This window comes from Ochotona curzoniae, unplaced genomic scaffold (genome assembly GCF_017591425.1).
Source record: "Ochotona curzoniae isolate NIBS_2020 unplaced genomic scaffold, NIBS_Ocur_1.0 scaffold_2453, whole genome shotgun sequence".
Classification (NCBI taxonomy): Eukaryota; Metazoa; Chordata; class Mammalia; order Lagomorpha; family Ochotonidae; genus Ochotona; species Ochotona curzoniae.
In genome coordinates this window covers 32,435,473-32,447,908 of record NW_024467094.1, presented here as the reverse complement: position 1 = coordinate 32,447,908, position 12,436 = coordinate 32,435,473, and the positions used below count along the sequence as shown (strand labels likewise).

The following is a 12,436-nucleotide window of genomic DNA, read 5'->3' as shown; positions in this document are numbered from 1 at the left end:
GGAGGATGACTGTAAGTCTCGGTGTGATTCTGAGAAGCAGGCGTGGGACACGGCTGGCCCACAGACCCTACAAGCCCACGAGGTCACTCATGCTGTCCCTGCCAAGGCAACCATCAGCGTTACCAAAAGACAGTCAGCCTACAGCAGGTGAATTGTGATGTTGACAGTTCTGTATGATCCACGGGTGAGGTTGTGAACATCCAGTGGCCCTTGGTGGACAGACAGGGTATTCCTTATTTTCCTGCCCATGTAATGTTATAAAACAGTGCAACAGGTTCCCTCCTGGCCTTCTCATGCACTCCTGTGAGAAAGCTCATCTTGTGTAGGCAGGCACCATTGCAGTGCCAAAGATCACGCTAAGAATGCTTGCATCCTATGGCCAGAGCATTGGCTCAATTGGTTAATCTGCCACCTGCAAGCACCAGCATTCCGTAAGGGATCTCCTGTCTCGGTTGCTCCACTTCCCATCCAGCTTGTTTCCTGGGAAAGCAAGTGGTGGAGAATGGTCCAAAGTCTTGGGATCCTGTACCCATATGAGAGATCCAGAAGAAATTCCTGGCTCCTAGCTTCAGATCTGCTTAGCTCCAACCATTGCAGCCATTTGTGTGAAAGATAGCTCTGTCTCTCCTCTCTGTAAATCTGCCTTTCCAATGAAAATAAATAAATCTCAAAGAAAAAAAGTTTGTTGTCTGTATTGGAGGGCTGAAGTTTAAGTCCTGACTGCACCTTCAGTTCCAGCTTTCTGCTGAGGCACACCCTGGGAGGCAGCAGTTGATGGCTTGTGTCCTCAAGTCCTTGTCACTCACACGGGAAACCCAAAGGGAATTCCCGGTTTCCACCTTTAGCCCTGCCCATTCCCCATCTATACAGCCATATGGGGGATGAACTAACGGATAAAAGATGTCTCTCTGCCTTTCAGACAAGTAAATCCTGTTGGAAGATATTTCATCTGCTTCATGGCTTCCAGATGGCCACCATGGCCAGAGATGAGCTGATTCAAAGTCAGGGGCCAGGAGTTTTTCCAGGTCTCCCAAGCAAGTGCAGGGTCCCAGGGCTTCAGGCCATCCTCTGGCTGCTTTTCCAGGGCCTAAGCAGGGAACTGGATGGGAAGTGAAACAACCAGGATATAAGCAGGCATCTTTATGGGATGCCAGTGCTTACAGGTAGAGAATTAGCTTGTTGAGCCATTGTACTGGCCCCTCTATCAAGTAAATCAAACAGGAGCAGGTGTTGTGTAGCATGTTTGAATGTGCAGGTGGGATTCCCAGCTCTGCTTCCCATCCAGCTTCCTGCTAGTGTGCACCCTGGGGAAGTCCTTGGGTCCCTGCCTCCCATATGGAAGACCCAGCTTGAATTCTGGGCTCTTGGCTCCAGCCTGACCCAGCCCTGGCTGAGGAATTTGGGCCATTGAATAGGTACATGGAAAGTGTCTTGGGCCTGGTGGTGTGGCCTAGTGGCTAAAGTCCGGGATCCCATATGGGTGCTGGTTCTAATCCCGGCAGCTCCACTTCCCATCCAGTTCCCTGCTTGTGGTCTGGGAAAGCAGTCGAGGATGGCCCAAAGCCTTGGGACCCTGCACCCGCGTGGGAGACCCAGAAGAGTTTCCTAGTTCCTAGCTTCAGATCGGCACAGCACCAGCCGTTGCAGCCACTTGGGGACTGAATCAGCAGATGGAGAATCTTCCTCTCTATCTCTCCTCCTCTCTGTATATCTGACTTTGTAATAAAAATAAATAAAATCGTAAGTGTCTTGTTTCTTCTCAGTCTGCCTTTCAGAATAGTAAAAATAAACAATGGACATTTTAAAACTTTAGCAAAAAATAATGACCCAACTGAATGCTTTCCATAACAGATACACTTTAGATTCAAAGGCACCAAACAGATTGAAGATAAAAGCATGAGAAAATGTGTCACCCAACCATGAGACATGTAGAGTAGCTTGTCCTGGATCAGAAAAAACACACTGTAAAACAAATAATGTTACTAGATATAGCGATACTTATAATAGTGACAAAGAAGTGAGATAGAACAGTTATGTACATCTAGCAGCCAAACCTCAAAATACATTTTTAAAAACCTGACATATCTGGAGGAAGAAATATAAAATGCAATAATATTTGGAGACTTCAGATATTTGGAGACTTAAAATAACACAGGGGCAGCATTGTGGCACAACACATTTGGCTACAATTTAGGACTCTAGCAACCCTATGGGTTTGCCTGTTTGGATCCCGGCTGCTCCACTGTAGATCTACCTTGCTGTTCATGCACCTGGGAAAGCAGTGGAACGTGGCCCAAGTGTTTGGGACCCTGCATCCATGTGACACAAGACCCAGACAGAGCTCCTGGCTTCAACCTGGCCCAGCCATGGCTGTTGTAGGCATTTGGGAAATGAACCAGTAGATGCAAGATCTCTCCGTCTCCCTCTTTTTCTTCTCTCCCCAACTTCCCTCCCTCCTTCCTTTTCTCACTCCCCTCCACCACCGCCTATCAAATGAAAGTGGCTTTTCATGAACTATGTTTCATGGGACACTACAAAGAGAACAAAAGATGGTCCACAGGGTGAAATATTTTTAAGTCGAAGGTAGGCTAGTGGATTTATATGTAAATACACAAATATACTGGCATGGTAGCCTAGTGGATAAAGTCCTTGCTTTACAAACACCAAAATCCTATATGGGCACTGGTTCGTATCCCAGCTGCCCCACTTCCCTTCCAGTTCCCTGCTTGTGGCCTGGGAAAGCAGTGGAGGATGACCCAAAGCCTTGGGACCCTGCACCCACCTAGAGGACCTGGAAGAAGCTCCTGGCCTTGGATCAGCTCAGCTCCAGCCATTGCATCCACTTGGGGAGTGAACCAGCAGATGGAAGATCTTTCTCGTGGTCTCTCCTCTCTGTAAATCTGAGTTTCCAATATAAATAAACAAATAAATATTTTTCTTTTAAAAAAAAGAGCTTATTATCAGTCAGCAGTTTAGCACAAGGGAAGCTGCTGCCAACAATACCAGTATCCCGTTTGCACACCAGTTCAAGCCTTGGCTGCTCCACTTCTGATTGAGCTTCCTGCTAATGTGCCTGGGAAAGCAGCAGAAGAGGGCACCAGCCACCCATGTGGGAGACCCACATGGAGTTGCTGGTTCCTTGGAGAGTGAGTCAGCAGATAGGAGTGTTCTGTCTGTTTTCTTCCCTCTCAAGTTTAAAAAGCAGCAGGAGCGGGGAAAAGAAGACAGTGTCCCAGCCAGACAGCAGGCATGATGAGAGGGGCTTTCATGAGCACAAGTTGTCTCCCCAAGGGTAGGAGCCTAACTTAAGCAGGTGCCCTGCTCTCTGCTGCAAAGCCACCTGCTTCTCCAAAGAAAGCCAATAGACTAACACAAATGTCCCCTGGTAGTAGAAATGCCCCCTGGTAGTGGAAAGGATTGACTGGCTCTTGTCTTTGTGTCAGGAGTTCAGGCAGATGTCTCATGGGAGTGAGGCTGAATGGGGCAGAGCATCTGTCAGAGTGGATAGGTGCCCCTCAAGGTGCTCTGTCCTTGAGGCTGGAGAAGTCAGGGGATGTGGGCTAGTGAGGAGAACACAGCTGGCAGGCCAGGCAGGCAGCTGGGGAGAAGCTGAGAGCTGAGCGTGCAGCCTGTACTCAGACTGGGGCTTGTAAGGGAAAGGGCGCCACTCCTCCCCACCCTTTCTCCTTTCCCACCTCCCAGTTCCCAAGGACAGAGTGTCAACTAGGTAACATTCCTGTCCAGGTCTCCCTACCCCAGTGCTCTCAGGCTAAGCAGAGGAGATGTCCCTGGGGGGCCTTTCCTGGGGAATGTAGGCAATGGCCTCAGGTTGGGTAAGCCATATCTGTTGCTGAGCATAGAGGATTCCCCTAGTGGGCAAGACTCGGCCCACCTGTAAAGCTGTGGGGGCCAGAGCAGGACTGTGGACTGTGGAATGCTGCTCCAAGGTGTGCTTCTAGAGTTTTCTGTTTTGCAGAAGGTTTGTGTTGCTGTAACCCTTCACACACACATACACACGGACTGACGGACCCAGACACCTGAGTTACCGCACACTGCTTCTGAGGCTGTCTTGCTACACAAGCCACTTCAGGGTGCTCTTGTCCACACTCAGCTTCTCCTGCACCTATGTCAGTTTGAGAGCCTGGCCTCAACTCCTAGATCTACCTGCCTGAGCCAGCACGCAGCCCTTGGGTGTTCTGCTGCTTTAAGAGCACCCCCCACCCCAGCTCCTCCCCTAAGCCTGGAGGCCGGATTTCCCCCATTATGGCCCAGCCCTTTAAAGCCCCGGCTCCATCTTCCCGGCTGGTGTCCTGATTCCTGAGGCACTGTACAGGGGGGCCCTGGGAACTGACAGTGGGCAGAAGTGGACTGTGACAGGTGCACAAGGGCACAGAGCTGCCATCCAGGGCTCAGGCGGGACGAACAGCTGGGACAGACAGGGTGGATGCTGAGAGAACGCAAACTCACTGGCAGCGGCCACTTTGTGCCAGGCCTGTGCTGAGCCATTTCTGTTTCTTCTGGGAGAGAAATTGGGATTCCTGTTTTACAGATCAGGCCTAACCTGACTGCCCGGGGCCACGCAGCCAGCAAGCCGCAGAGGCAGGATCTGAATTCAGGTCGGTTCCAGAGCCTCTCCCCAGGGTCACCTGCCCAGCAGCGTCCTGGCTTTGTCCTATCAACTTTGCTTCTCCTAGGCTTTCTGGTGCGCAGCACGGGGAGAGGGGAGGGGACTTGGACAGCCCCTCCTTCCTTGCTTAGGTTTCCTTCTTTCCTCCTGTTCCCCCCCACACACCCCAGGAGCTGCTTGGAGATGCTGCTGTGGCTGCTGTGGCTGCTGTGGCTGCTGTTGCCCCTGTCCCTCCTGCTCCTGCTCCTCCTGCTGCTGCCTCCTGCCACACTGGTGCAGCGGGGCTCCCAGAAGGCCAGGCTGTCCTGGCTTGCTGACCTCCAGTACCGAGTGGCCCGCTGCGGCCTGGGCTGGGCAGCAGCCTGGCAGCAGCGGAGACTAGAACAGAGCACGTGGCACGTGAGCCAGAGCCAGCAGCAGGCTCTCACCTGGTGTCTGCAGGGTGCCCGGGGTCCCCGCTGGCCCTGCGCAGGGAGCACAGGTGTGTTGCCAGGGCTTGGCAAAGTCACCCATGGGAAAGTTAGCTTCTAGAGCTGAAGAGCCTCTTCCCCTACCACTGCTGCCAACCCTGAGCGCCCTGACCTATAGCCCGTGCTAGGCCCCAGGCCCCCACCTAGCTCACAGGGTCAGGTTCACCTTTTCCCTTCCTTGTCCCCTGGGTTCCTCCCACAAGGGGTCTCCCTGTCTCACATGGAACTCTTGGCACATGGAAGTTTCCAGAGCAGTTTCTGGGGTCTTTGTGGTTATAGATGTGAACACCTTCCGGAATCGCCTCCCTCTGACTCAGGCCAACCAGGCCCAGGAAGAAGAACATGGAGGGCAGCTCCTGTCCCCTCCCGCAAAGCAGTGTTGTGGTGGGATCTCGCTGCAGGTAAACAGGGGCAGCCACTGGAACCCCTACCTGTAGCCAAGCCCTCCCATGGGATGGGCAAAGAACCCCAAAGCCGGGGCTCTTGAGAGCTAGCTCCACAGCCTCCCCTCTCTCCCCCAGGCCACTTTGCTGGGTCTCAGGGCGCTGGACAAGGCCTACCCCGGTGTGCTGGCTCCAGGAAGCACAGCCTGCGTGACTCCCACGTCCCCTTGGCCCAGTGCCCTCCCATGGCCAGGCCATGCCCTGGGCCTGCCTAACACCCCTGCAACCCAGGACTCCCAAGCTTTGCTATTGGAGGCACTAAGGTCCCCAGAGCTGAGAGCGCTGGAGGCCAGCACAGCCACTGAACTCCTGGATGTCTTCCTGGGCTTGGAGGCAGACAGCACAGAGCTGGTGGCCACCCTTGCAGCCGGAGACCCCGGCATTGCTCTCCCGGAAAGGGCAGCGGCGCTGAGCGAGGCCCTGGAGCAAGGACCCCAGGGCCTGGCCCGCCGGCTATGGCCACAACTGCAGGTGGTGGTGACGCTGGATGCAGGAGGCCAAGCTGAGGCTATGGCCGCGCTCGGGGCCTTATGGTGCCAGGGGCTCAACTTCTTCTCTCCTGCTTACGTGGGCTCTGGAGGTCAGCAGGCCACTGGGGCGGGGTGGGACAGGGTGGGGACAGAGGCCTAGGGGCAGCCAGTGGTGGGTTACTTAAACCTCTTGACACCCTCCATTCCACAAATGGAGAACCTGACACTCCTACAACTCCCAGCAGCACACACTGGGCCTCCTCCCAGCAGAACCTGGGGTTCTGGCCTAGAAGGATCGAGAGGATCAGACACCCAGAGGCTGGGCGCCTGGAGCTAGGTGCTCCAGTGGAAAGCAAATAATCGCTGTGGGATGAACAGTTGGTTGTTTGGCTTTCTACAGGGGTGCTGGGCCTCAACCTCTGGCCAGAGCAGTCCCCAGGCCTCTACCTCCTTCCCCCTGGGGTCCCCTTCATTGAGCTGCTCCCAGTCCCAGAGGGAGCCCAGGAGGAGGCTGGCCACACCATCTTCCTGGCTGAGGCTCAGAAGGGCAAAGAGTATGAGCTGGTACTGACTGATCACACCAGCCTCATCAGGTGACCACCTGCCCATCCCCTGCCTCCGTGGGAGCCGAGGATGTGAGCTCAGCATCCCCTGCCCTGACTCCCCCCTCCACGTGCAGGTGTCGCCAGGGTGATGTGGTGCATGTGGTTGGGGCCTACAACCACTGTCCAGTCGTCAAGTTCACGGGCAGGTAAGGGACACCCCTGGGGAGCGGAGTGGCTGCCCCTGTGCCCTGGTTCCACTGCCTCCGCCTTCCTCCGCCCAGGCTGGGCCAGGCCCTGAGCGTACGAGGCGAAGATACCAGCGAACATGTCTTCTCGGAGGCCCTGGCCCGGGCGGTGGGGCAATGGCCAGGGGCCAAACTCGTGGAGCACGGTTGTGTGGAGAGCAGCATTCTGGGTATGTGTCTCTACAGGCTCCTGCTTTCATTCTCTGGTTAGCGCCTCCCCCACTCCCTGCTCCCCACACCCTCTGGGAGAGGAGACCCTGCCTCATTGGCAGCCACTGACCTGATGAAAGTCCCTCTTGGTGTCTAACTCACATCCTTGCTGCTTTCTTCTCTCCAAAGCTCTGTGGTATTTGGGATTGTACGATAGGTTCCCCTTCACGCAGCCTACACCCTACCAAGAAACTTTCTCTTCCCCATGAACCTCAGGGTGGGAAAAAGCAAGATGGGGCAGGGGATCCCTAGCCCTGGAAGGTGCCCTGCTTACAGGAAGTATGGATGGTGGGTATTGTCCACAGACTCCTGCGAAGGCTCTGCTCCCCACTATGAGATCTTCGTGGAGCTCAGGGGACTGAGGAACCTGTCGGAGGAGAATCGGGACAAGGTAGCCGGTCCACTAAGAGAGAAGGCCGGGCCTGTGAGGGAGGGCGGGGCCTGTGAGGAGGGAGGGCGGGGCCTTGCGGAGGGGAACGCTGGGCCGTGTGCAGGAATGGGACATGAGGGGCAGGGCCTGCAAATCAGGGCGGGGGCATCGAGGGGCGTGGCCTGTGGCAAGGGGCGGGGTTGCGATGAGGGGCGGGGCCCCACTAGGAGAGAGCTGGTCTCTTAATAGATTTTTATGCCACTCACAGCCCTGGCTCACATGAACCCCTCTGTTCACAGCTCGATCACTGCCTTCAAGAAGTCTCCCCCCATTACAAGTCCCTGCGATTCCGGGGCAGCGTGGGGCCTGCCCGAGTCCACCTGGTGGGAGCTGGGACCTTCAAAGCCCTCCGAGCAGCCCTTGGGGCCTGCCCTTCATCTCCTTACCCCCCAGAGATGCCCAGGGTCCTTAGGCACAAGCACCTGGCCCAATTCCTACAAAGGAGGGTGGTGTCCTGAGCCAGGGCCTGCCCCACTGCCAGGCTCCCTGCTTCTCCCCAGTGGGGGTCTCTCAGCATGGGGATCCTTGGCCAGTGCTGGAGGCAGGCAGCCAGGAAGAGTAGACCCCAGTTCATGGCCACTGGAGACCCCTGGGGGAGAGCTCCCTATGTCTCCCAGCCCAGGGAGTGTTCTCGGACCTGTGCTCTGGATGGGCTGGGTGGACTCCAGAGGAACCCTCAGCTGACAAGGCAGATGGGCAAGGAAGAAAACCATCACGGACCCTGGCTGTTCCACGTGGCCCCTCCTGCCTCGGCCATGGCCTTCTCCCTAAAGCATCCCTCCCCACCTCCCGATGTCTCCCAAATAAACCTCTGGCCCCCAGAGTCCGGAGTCTGAGTCCGCAGGGAGCCCCCTTTCACTACTGGTCTGCCACAGCCTGGTTCCCCTTCCCCTGGGCTCAGCTATTCCCCTGGGAACCCTCAGCCCCTCTCTCCCCAAACTCCCCACCCGCCAGCTAGACGCTGAAGCCTGGAGCTGTATGCACATGGGGTGGGGGGCCCAGAGACTCCTGCCACGGCCTAGATCACCCTGCCTAGGTCATCCAGCCCATGGAGTGGCCCTCCCTGCCTGCCCAGCTCCAGCAGACCTGAGACTGGAGCAGCACTTCCCTCCTGCCTCCCACGCTGCTCCCTGCCCAGCCCAGCAGCAGCTTGCAGGCAGAGAATGCACCAGGTCTGTCTCCTGGGCTTCTGCCTGCCTCTCCACCCTCTGTCCTCACATCCAGGCCCCTGCCACTGTCCTCCACCCCCACCCCTCTCACGACTCCTTCCTCTGCGACAGCTCCTAGGCCCCCACCCTCAAGGGCAATCAGCACAGCCTTGGGCCCCTTGTCTAGCCTCCTCTCTCCCCATGGGTGGAGGGAACATACCCTGCGAGGCCCACGTGTCCCCCATGCCGCCCACATGAGCCAGGCCTTGGCCACAGCATCACGGCTGTGGGCGCCTTCTCCTCCACACCTACTTCTCAGGACAGGCACAGCCGGCAGGAGGGCTCCACTCCGCCTGCTCCGCTCCTGTCAGTCAGTCGCTGTCCTGTTCTCCAAATTAAGCTGTCCTCAGGAGCCCCCGCCTGCACTTGTGAGCTCTTAGGGAACTGGGCTGTGTCCCACGCATCCACAGTTCCTGCGCCCACACAGGGCCTGGCACACAGCAGGAGTGCAATAAATAGTTCCTGGGGGCCAGTATGGGTACAGCAGCTGAGATGGCTGGCGCTGGGCAGCCTGGCTCTTCTACCAGAGGGCCCGGGTTTGTGCCCCTGCTCTGCTCCCCCAAGTCCCACCCACTGTGGCTGGTGCTCCGACCCTGCCCATGTGGGAGACCTGGATGTGCTCTAATACCTGGCTGCTGGCTTTGGTCTGTCCCAGTCTCAGCTGTTGTCAGCACTTGGGAATGCTGACAGTGAATGGGAAATCTTTGTCTCTCTGTATTTTCAATGAATAAATAAATTAAGGATTTTTATCTTTGTTTCAAAGGCAGATATACAAAGGATATACAGAGAGAAAGATGTTTGATCTGGTGGTTCACTCCCCAAGGGGTTACAACAGCCAGAGCTAAGCCAGTGCAGAGCCAGGAGCCAGGAGCTTCTTCCCACACAGATGCAGTGTCCCAAGGCTTTGGGTCATCCTCTGCTGCTTTCCCAGGCCGCAAGCAGGGAGCTGGAAGGGAAGTGGACCAGCCAGGATAAAAACTGGTGCCCATATGGAATCCTGGGTGTTGTAAGGTGAAGATTTAGCCCCTGAGCCATCATGCTGGGCCCCAAATAAATATTATTAAACAATTAAAAATGAAACAACCAGTGCCCAGCCTGGAAATGGCATCTTCCCTGTGGAAGGTGGATAGGGGCGACACCCTCTCCTCTAAGCAACCCTGACCAAGGAGAAAACTGGGCAGGTGGGAGCTTTCTAGAAGCTTCTAGCAAAAACCACATTTGCCTTCTTTTTCTCTACCAGTACCGAGAGAATATTAAAAGTCTTAGAAAAGGCAGAAGGGAAGGAGTGGGGAGGGAGGAAGGAACAGAACCCAGCTTGGGCAGCAGAATGAGGCCTGCTGATGGTCGCTCTCCCACACCCCACTGTCTCACGCAACCTCTTCTAATTAGCAGCTATCCCTCCACCGCCATATTATGGCATAAACACGTCCCAGCTCAGCTGCTTTTGTGCGAGTGCATTCCTGGATGCAAGGTGGCCTCATTAGTTCCCGGAGACTGTCCCATCTCCAGGGAGCAGGCGGACCCAGCAGCGGGACCCTGGGGCCTCTGCCTGCCTGGGCGGCCATTCCTGGGAGCTATCCTGGAGACCAGGGTGCTAATCTTAGCCTGGCCTTTGTCTGGGCCCCGGGAGAGGACGCAAGCATGGATCACTCCCCCACCATGGCAAGGCACTATAAACCCCAGGCCCTCTGAAGGGGGTCACAGTCCACAGCCTCCGGGGTTCTGTCTGCTGGCATCACCGCTGACACCTCCGTTCCCAGCTGCCCCACCCTACGCTTCAGACGCCATGAACGTTCCTTGCACTAAGGTACAGAAAGACCCCATGGCCACTTGTCCTGTGAGAGAGTGTTGCTGGGGCAGGGGGATAGGAGGCAAGGAGTAGGGGAAGGTCTCTCTCTTCCTCTGGGCTCTGAGGCAAGAAGCTTGGTACACGCCCAGCTTCTGACCCGCACTGTTCTTCTGGGCCCACTCTCTTTGGGCAGCTACTATGAGATAAGTGTCATGTCTTCACCTGTCAGCACGCTTCACTCTGGCAGCAGGATGCCCTGCCCAGCTGAAACTGCTTTATACCCAGTTCACAGGTGAGGCAGCAAGACAGGGAAATGTACAAAGCCAAGGGGTTCAACTCAGCAGCTCGTAGTGCACCCAGCAGCCGATCTCCATCTTCTGGGTTGGCCAGCTGTGGAGAGGGGTGAGCACAGGAATCTCACTAGGAGACGGAGGAAAACGGTATCCAGAGCCAGAGATTCATTCTGCCCCAAAGGAAATCTCCAAAAGCTTCCGGGAGGAGATGTCCTGTTGAGTCTTGAAGGATGAGCAAAGGAAGTGGACACAAGCTTTTCTCTATCAAAGAGAAGGGTCCAAACGGTCCTGTCTTGCCCCCCACAGGTCTCCTGGGCTGCTGTGACCCTCCTGCTGCTGCTCCTGCTGCTGCCGCCCGCTCTCCTGTCGCCTGGGGCAGCTGCGCAGCCCCTGCCTGATTGCTGCCGCCAGAAGACATGCTCGTGCCGCCTTTACGAGCTGCTGCATGGCGCAGGCAACCACGCCGCGGGTATCCTCACGCTGGGCAAGCGGCGGCCAGGACCTGCGGGGCTGCAGGGCCGGCTGCAGCGCCTCTTGCAGGCCAGCGGCAACCACGCGGCCGGCATCCTGACCATGGGCCGCCGGGCAGGTGCAGAGCCTGCGCCACGTCCCTGTCCTGGCAGCCGCTGTCTCGCTGTGGTCCCCACGGCCTTGGCGCCACGTTCTGGGATCTGAGTCCTTCCTAGGCCCCGCGCTCTCCACCTTTTGCTCCCAAATAAAGACGACTCTCCCTCCCGTGTGTGCCTGGTGTCTCTGTCCTTTGTGGGGTCGCGTCCAGCCCTCTAGGGGAGCAAGAGCCACACATCTGGCAGGGACTGGCACTGGTTAGGGGAGCATCATGGCAATAAGAGGACCGCCTCTGTGGGTGCTTGGTAGGAAGGCTGCACAACAGACGCTCCCTGACAGGAGCTAAGACCTGGGAGGGGACCCACAGATCCTCAAGAAAAGACGGCAAGGATGATTGCCCCCAGGAACGGGAATTCAGCCTGCAAGGCGATGCGGGGGAGACATGGGGGTGGGCGTGGGAGTGCTGCTGTGTGGGGTACAGGGCGGGAAGTGGCACCCTATGGGCGGATGATGGCTCTCACCACTCATCATCAGGCCTTATACTCTGTCCCTAGGAAACGAGGAGGCATAGCAACTACTTAGGCGAGGATAAGGCAAGGTTTTCCTATAACACCTGCTCTCCCTCCACCCCTTCACGCTCAAGCCTTAACTCCTAGCCCTGCCCAGCAGGACGCCAGGTTAGGGAGGAAGGTGGGTGTGGGTGTAATGAATTGGGATGAGATATGCAAGAATAATCTATGGGGACAGGTACCCTTAGGAAACTGGTGAAGATCTGCCAGCCAAGGGCCAGCAGTTCCCTGCCCCACCACATGGGGGGCAGATCTTCCCTCTCACAGCCCCGTCTTCTCCACCTTGGTCTTGGTTGGACTTGGGGAGTCCAGCACTGTGAGAACAGAGATGGTTGCCTCTGGCACCTGCCTTCTGTGCAGCTCTGTTCTCTGGCCAAGCAGGAGGAATCTGACAAGGCCCCAGGAAACTCACAAGGCCAGAAGTGAAGGGGCAGAAAGAAGAGGCCCTGGTGAAGAATCTGAAATCCCAGACACTGTCCAGCACAGACAGTGGACTGTGAGAGGGAAGGCAGGTAGCCTGCCCTCTTGCAGACCTGCTTTCCACTCCGGCTATTTTGTCTCTGGAAGAAG

At 56.5% G+C, this 12,436-nt stretch overlaps 2 protein-coding genes across 2 annotated transcripts; both read left to right on the top strand.

Annotated features, from left to right (window-relative positions):
* Positions 1-4,275: 4,275 nt before the first annotated feature.
* GHDC (GH3 domain containing) lies at positions 4,276-8,255 on the top strand. The gene is made up of 9 exons (XM_041001417.1): positions 4,276-4,616; positions 4,798-5,108; positions 5,377-5,498; positions 5,619-6,120; positions 6,411-6,603; positions 6,690-6,761; positions 6,837-6,970; positions 7,316-7,401; positions 7,680-8,255. Exons 2-9 carry the CDS (start codon positions 4,811-4,813, stop codon positions 7,896-7,898), a joined length of 1,626 nt encoding a protein of 541 aa, XP_040857351.1. The 5' UTR covers positions 4,276-4,616; positions 4,798-4,810; the 3' UTR covers positions 7,899-8,255.
* A 2,179-nt stretch (positions 8,256-10,434) lies between these two features.
* On the top strand, positions 10,435-11,405 carry HCRT (hypocretin neuropeptide precursor). The gene is made up of 2 exons (XM_041001706.1): positions 10,435-10,455; positions 11,037-11,405. The coding sequence occupies exons 1-2, from the start codon at positions 10,435-10,437 to the stop codon at positions 11,403-11,405; spliced, it is 390 nt and encodes a 129-aa protein (XP_040857640.1).
* Positions 11,406-12,436: the final 1,031 nt, after the last annotated feature.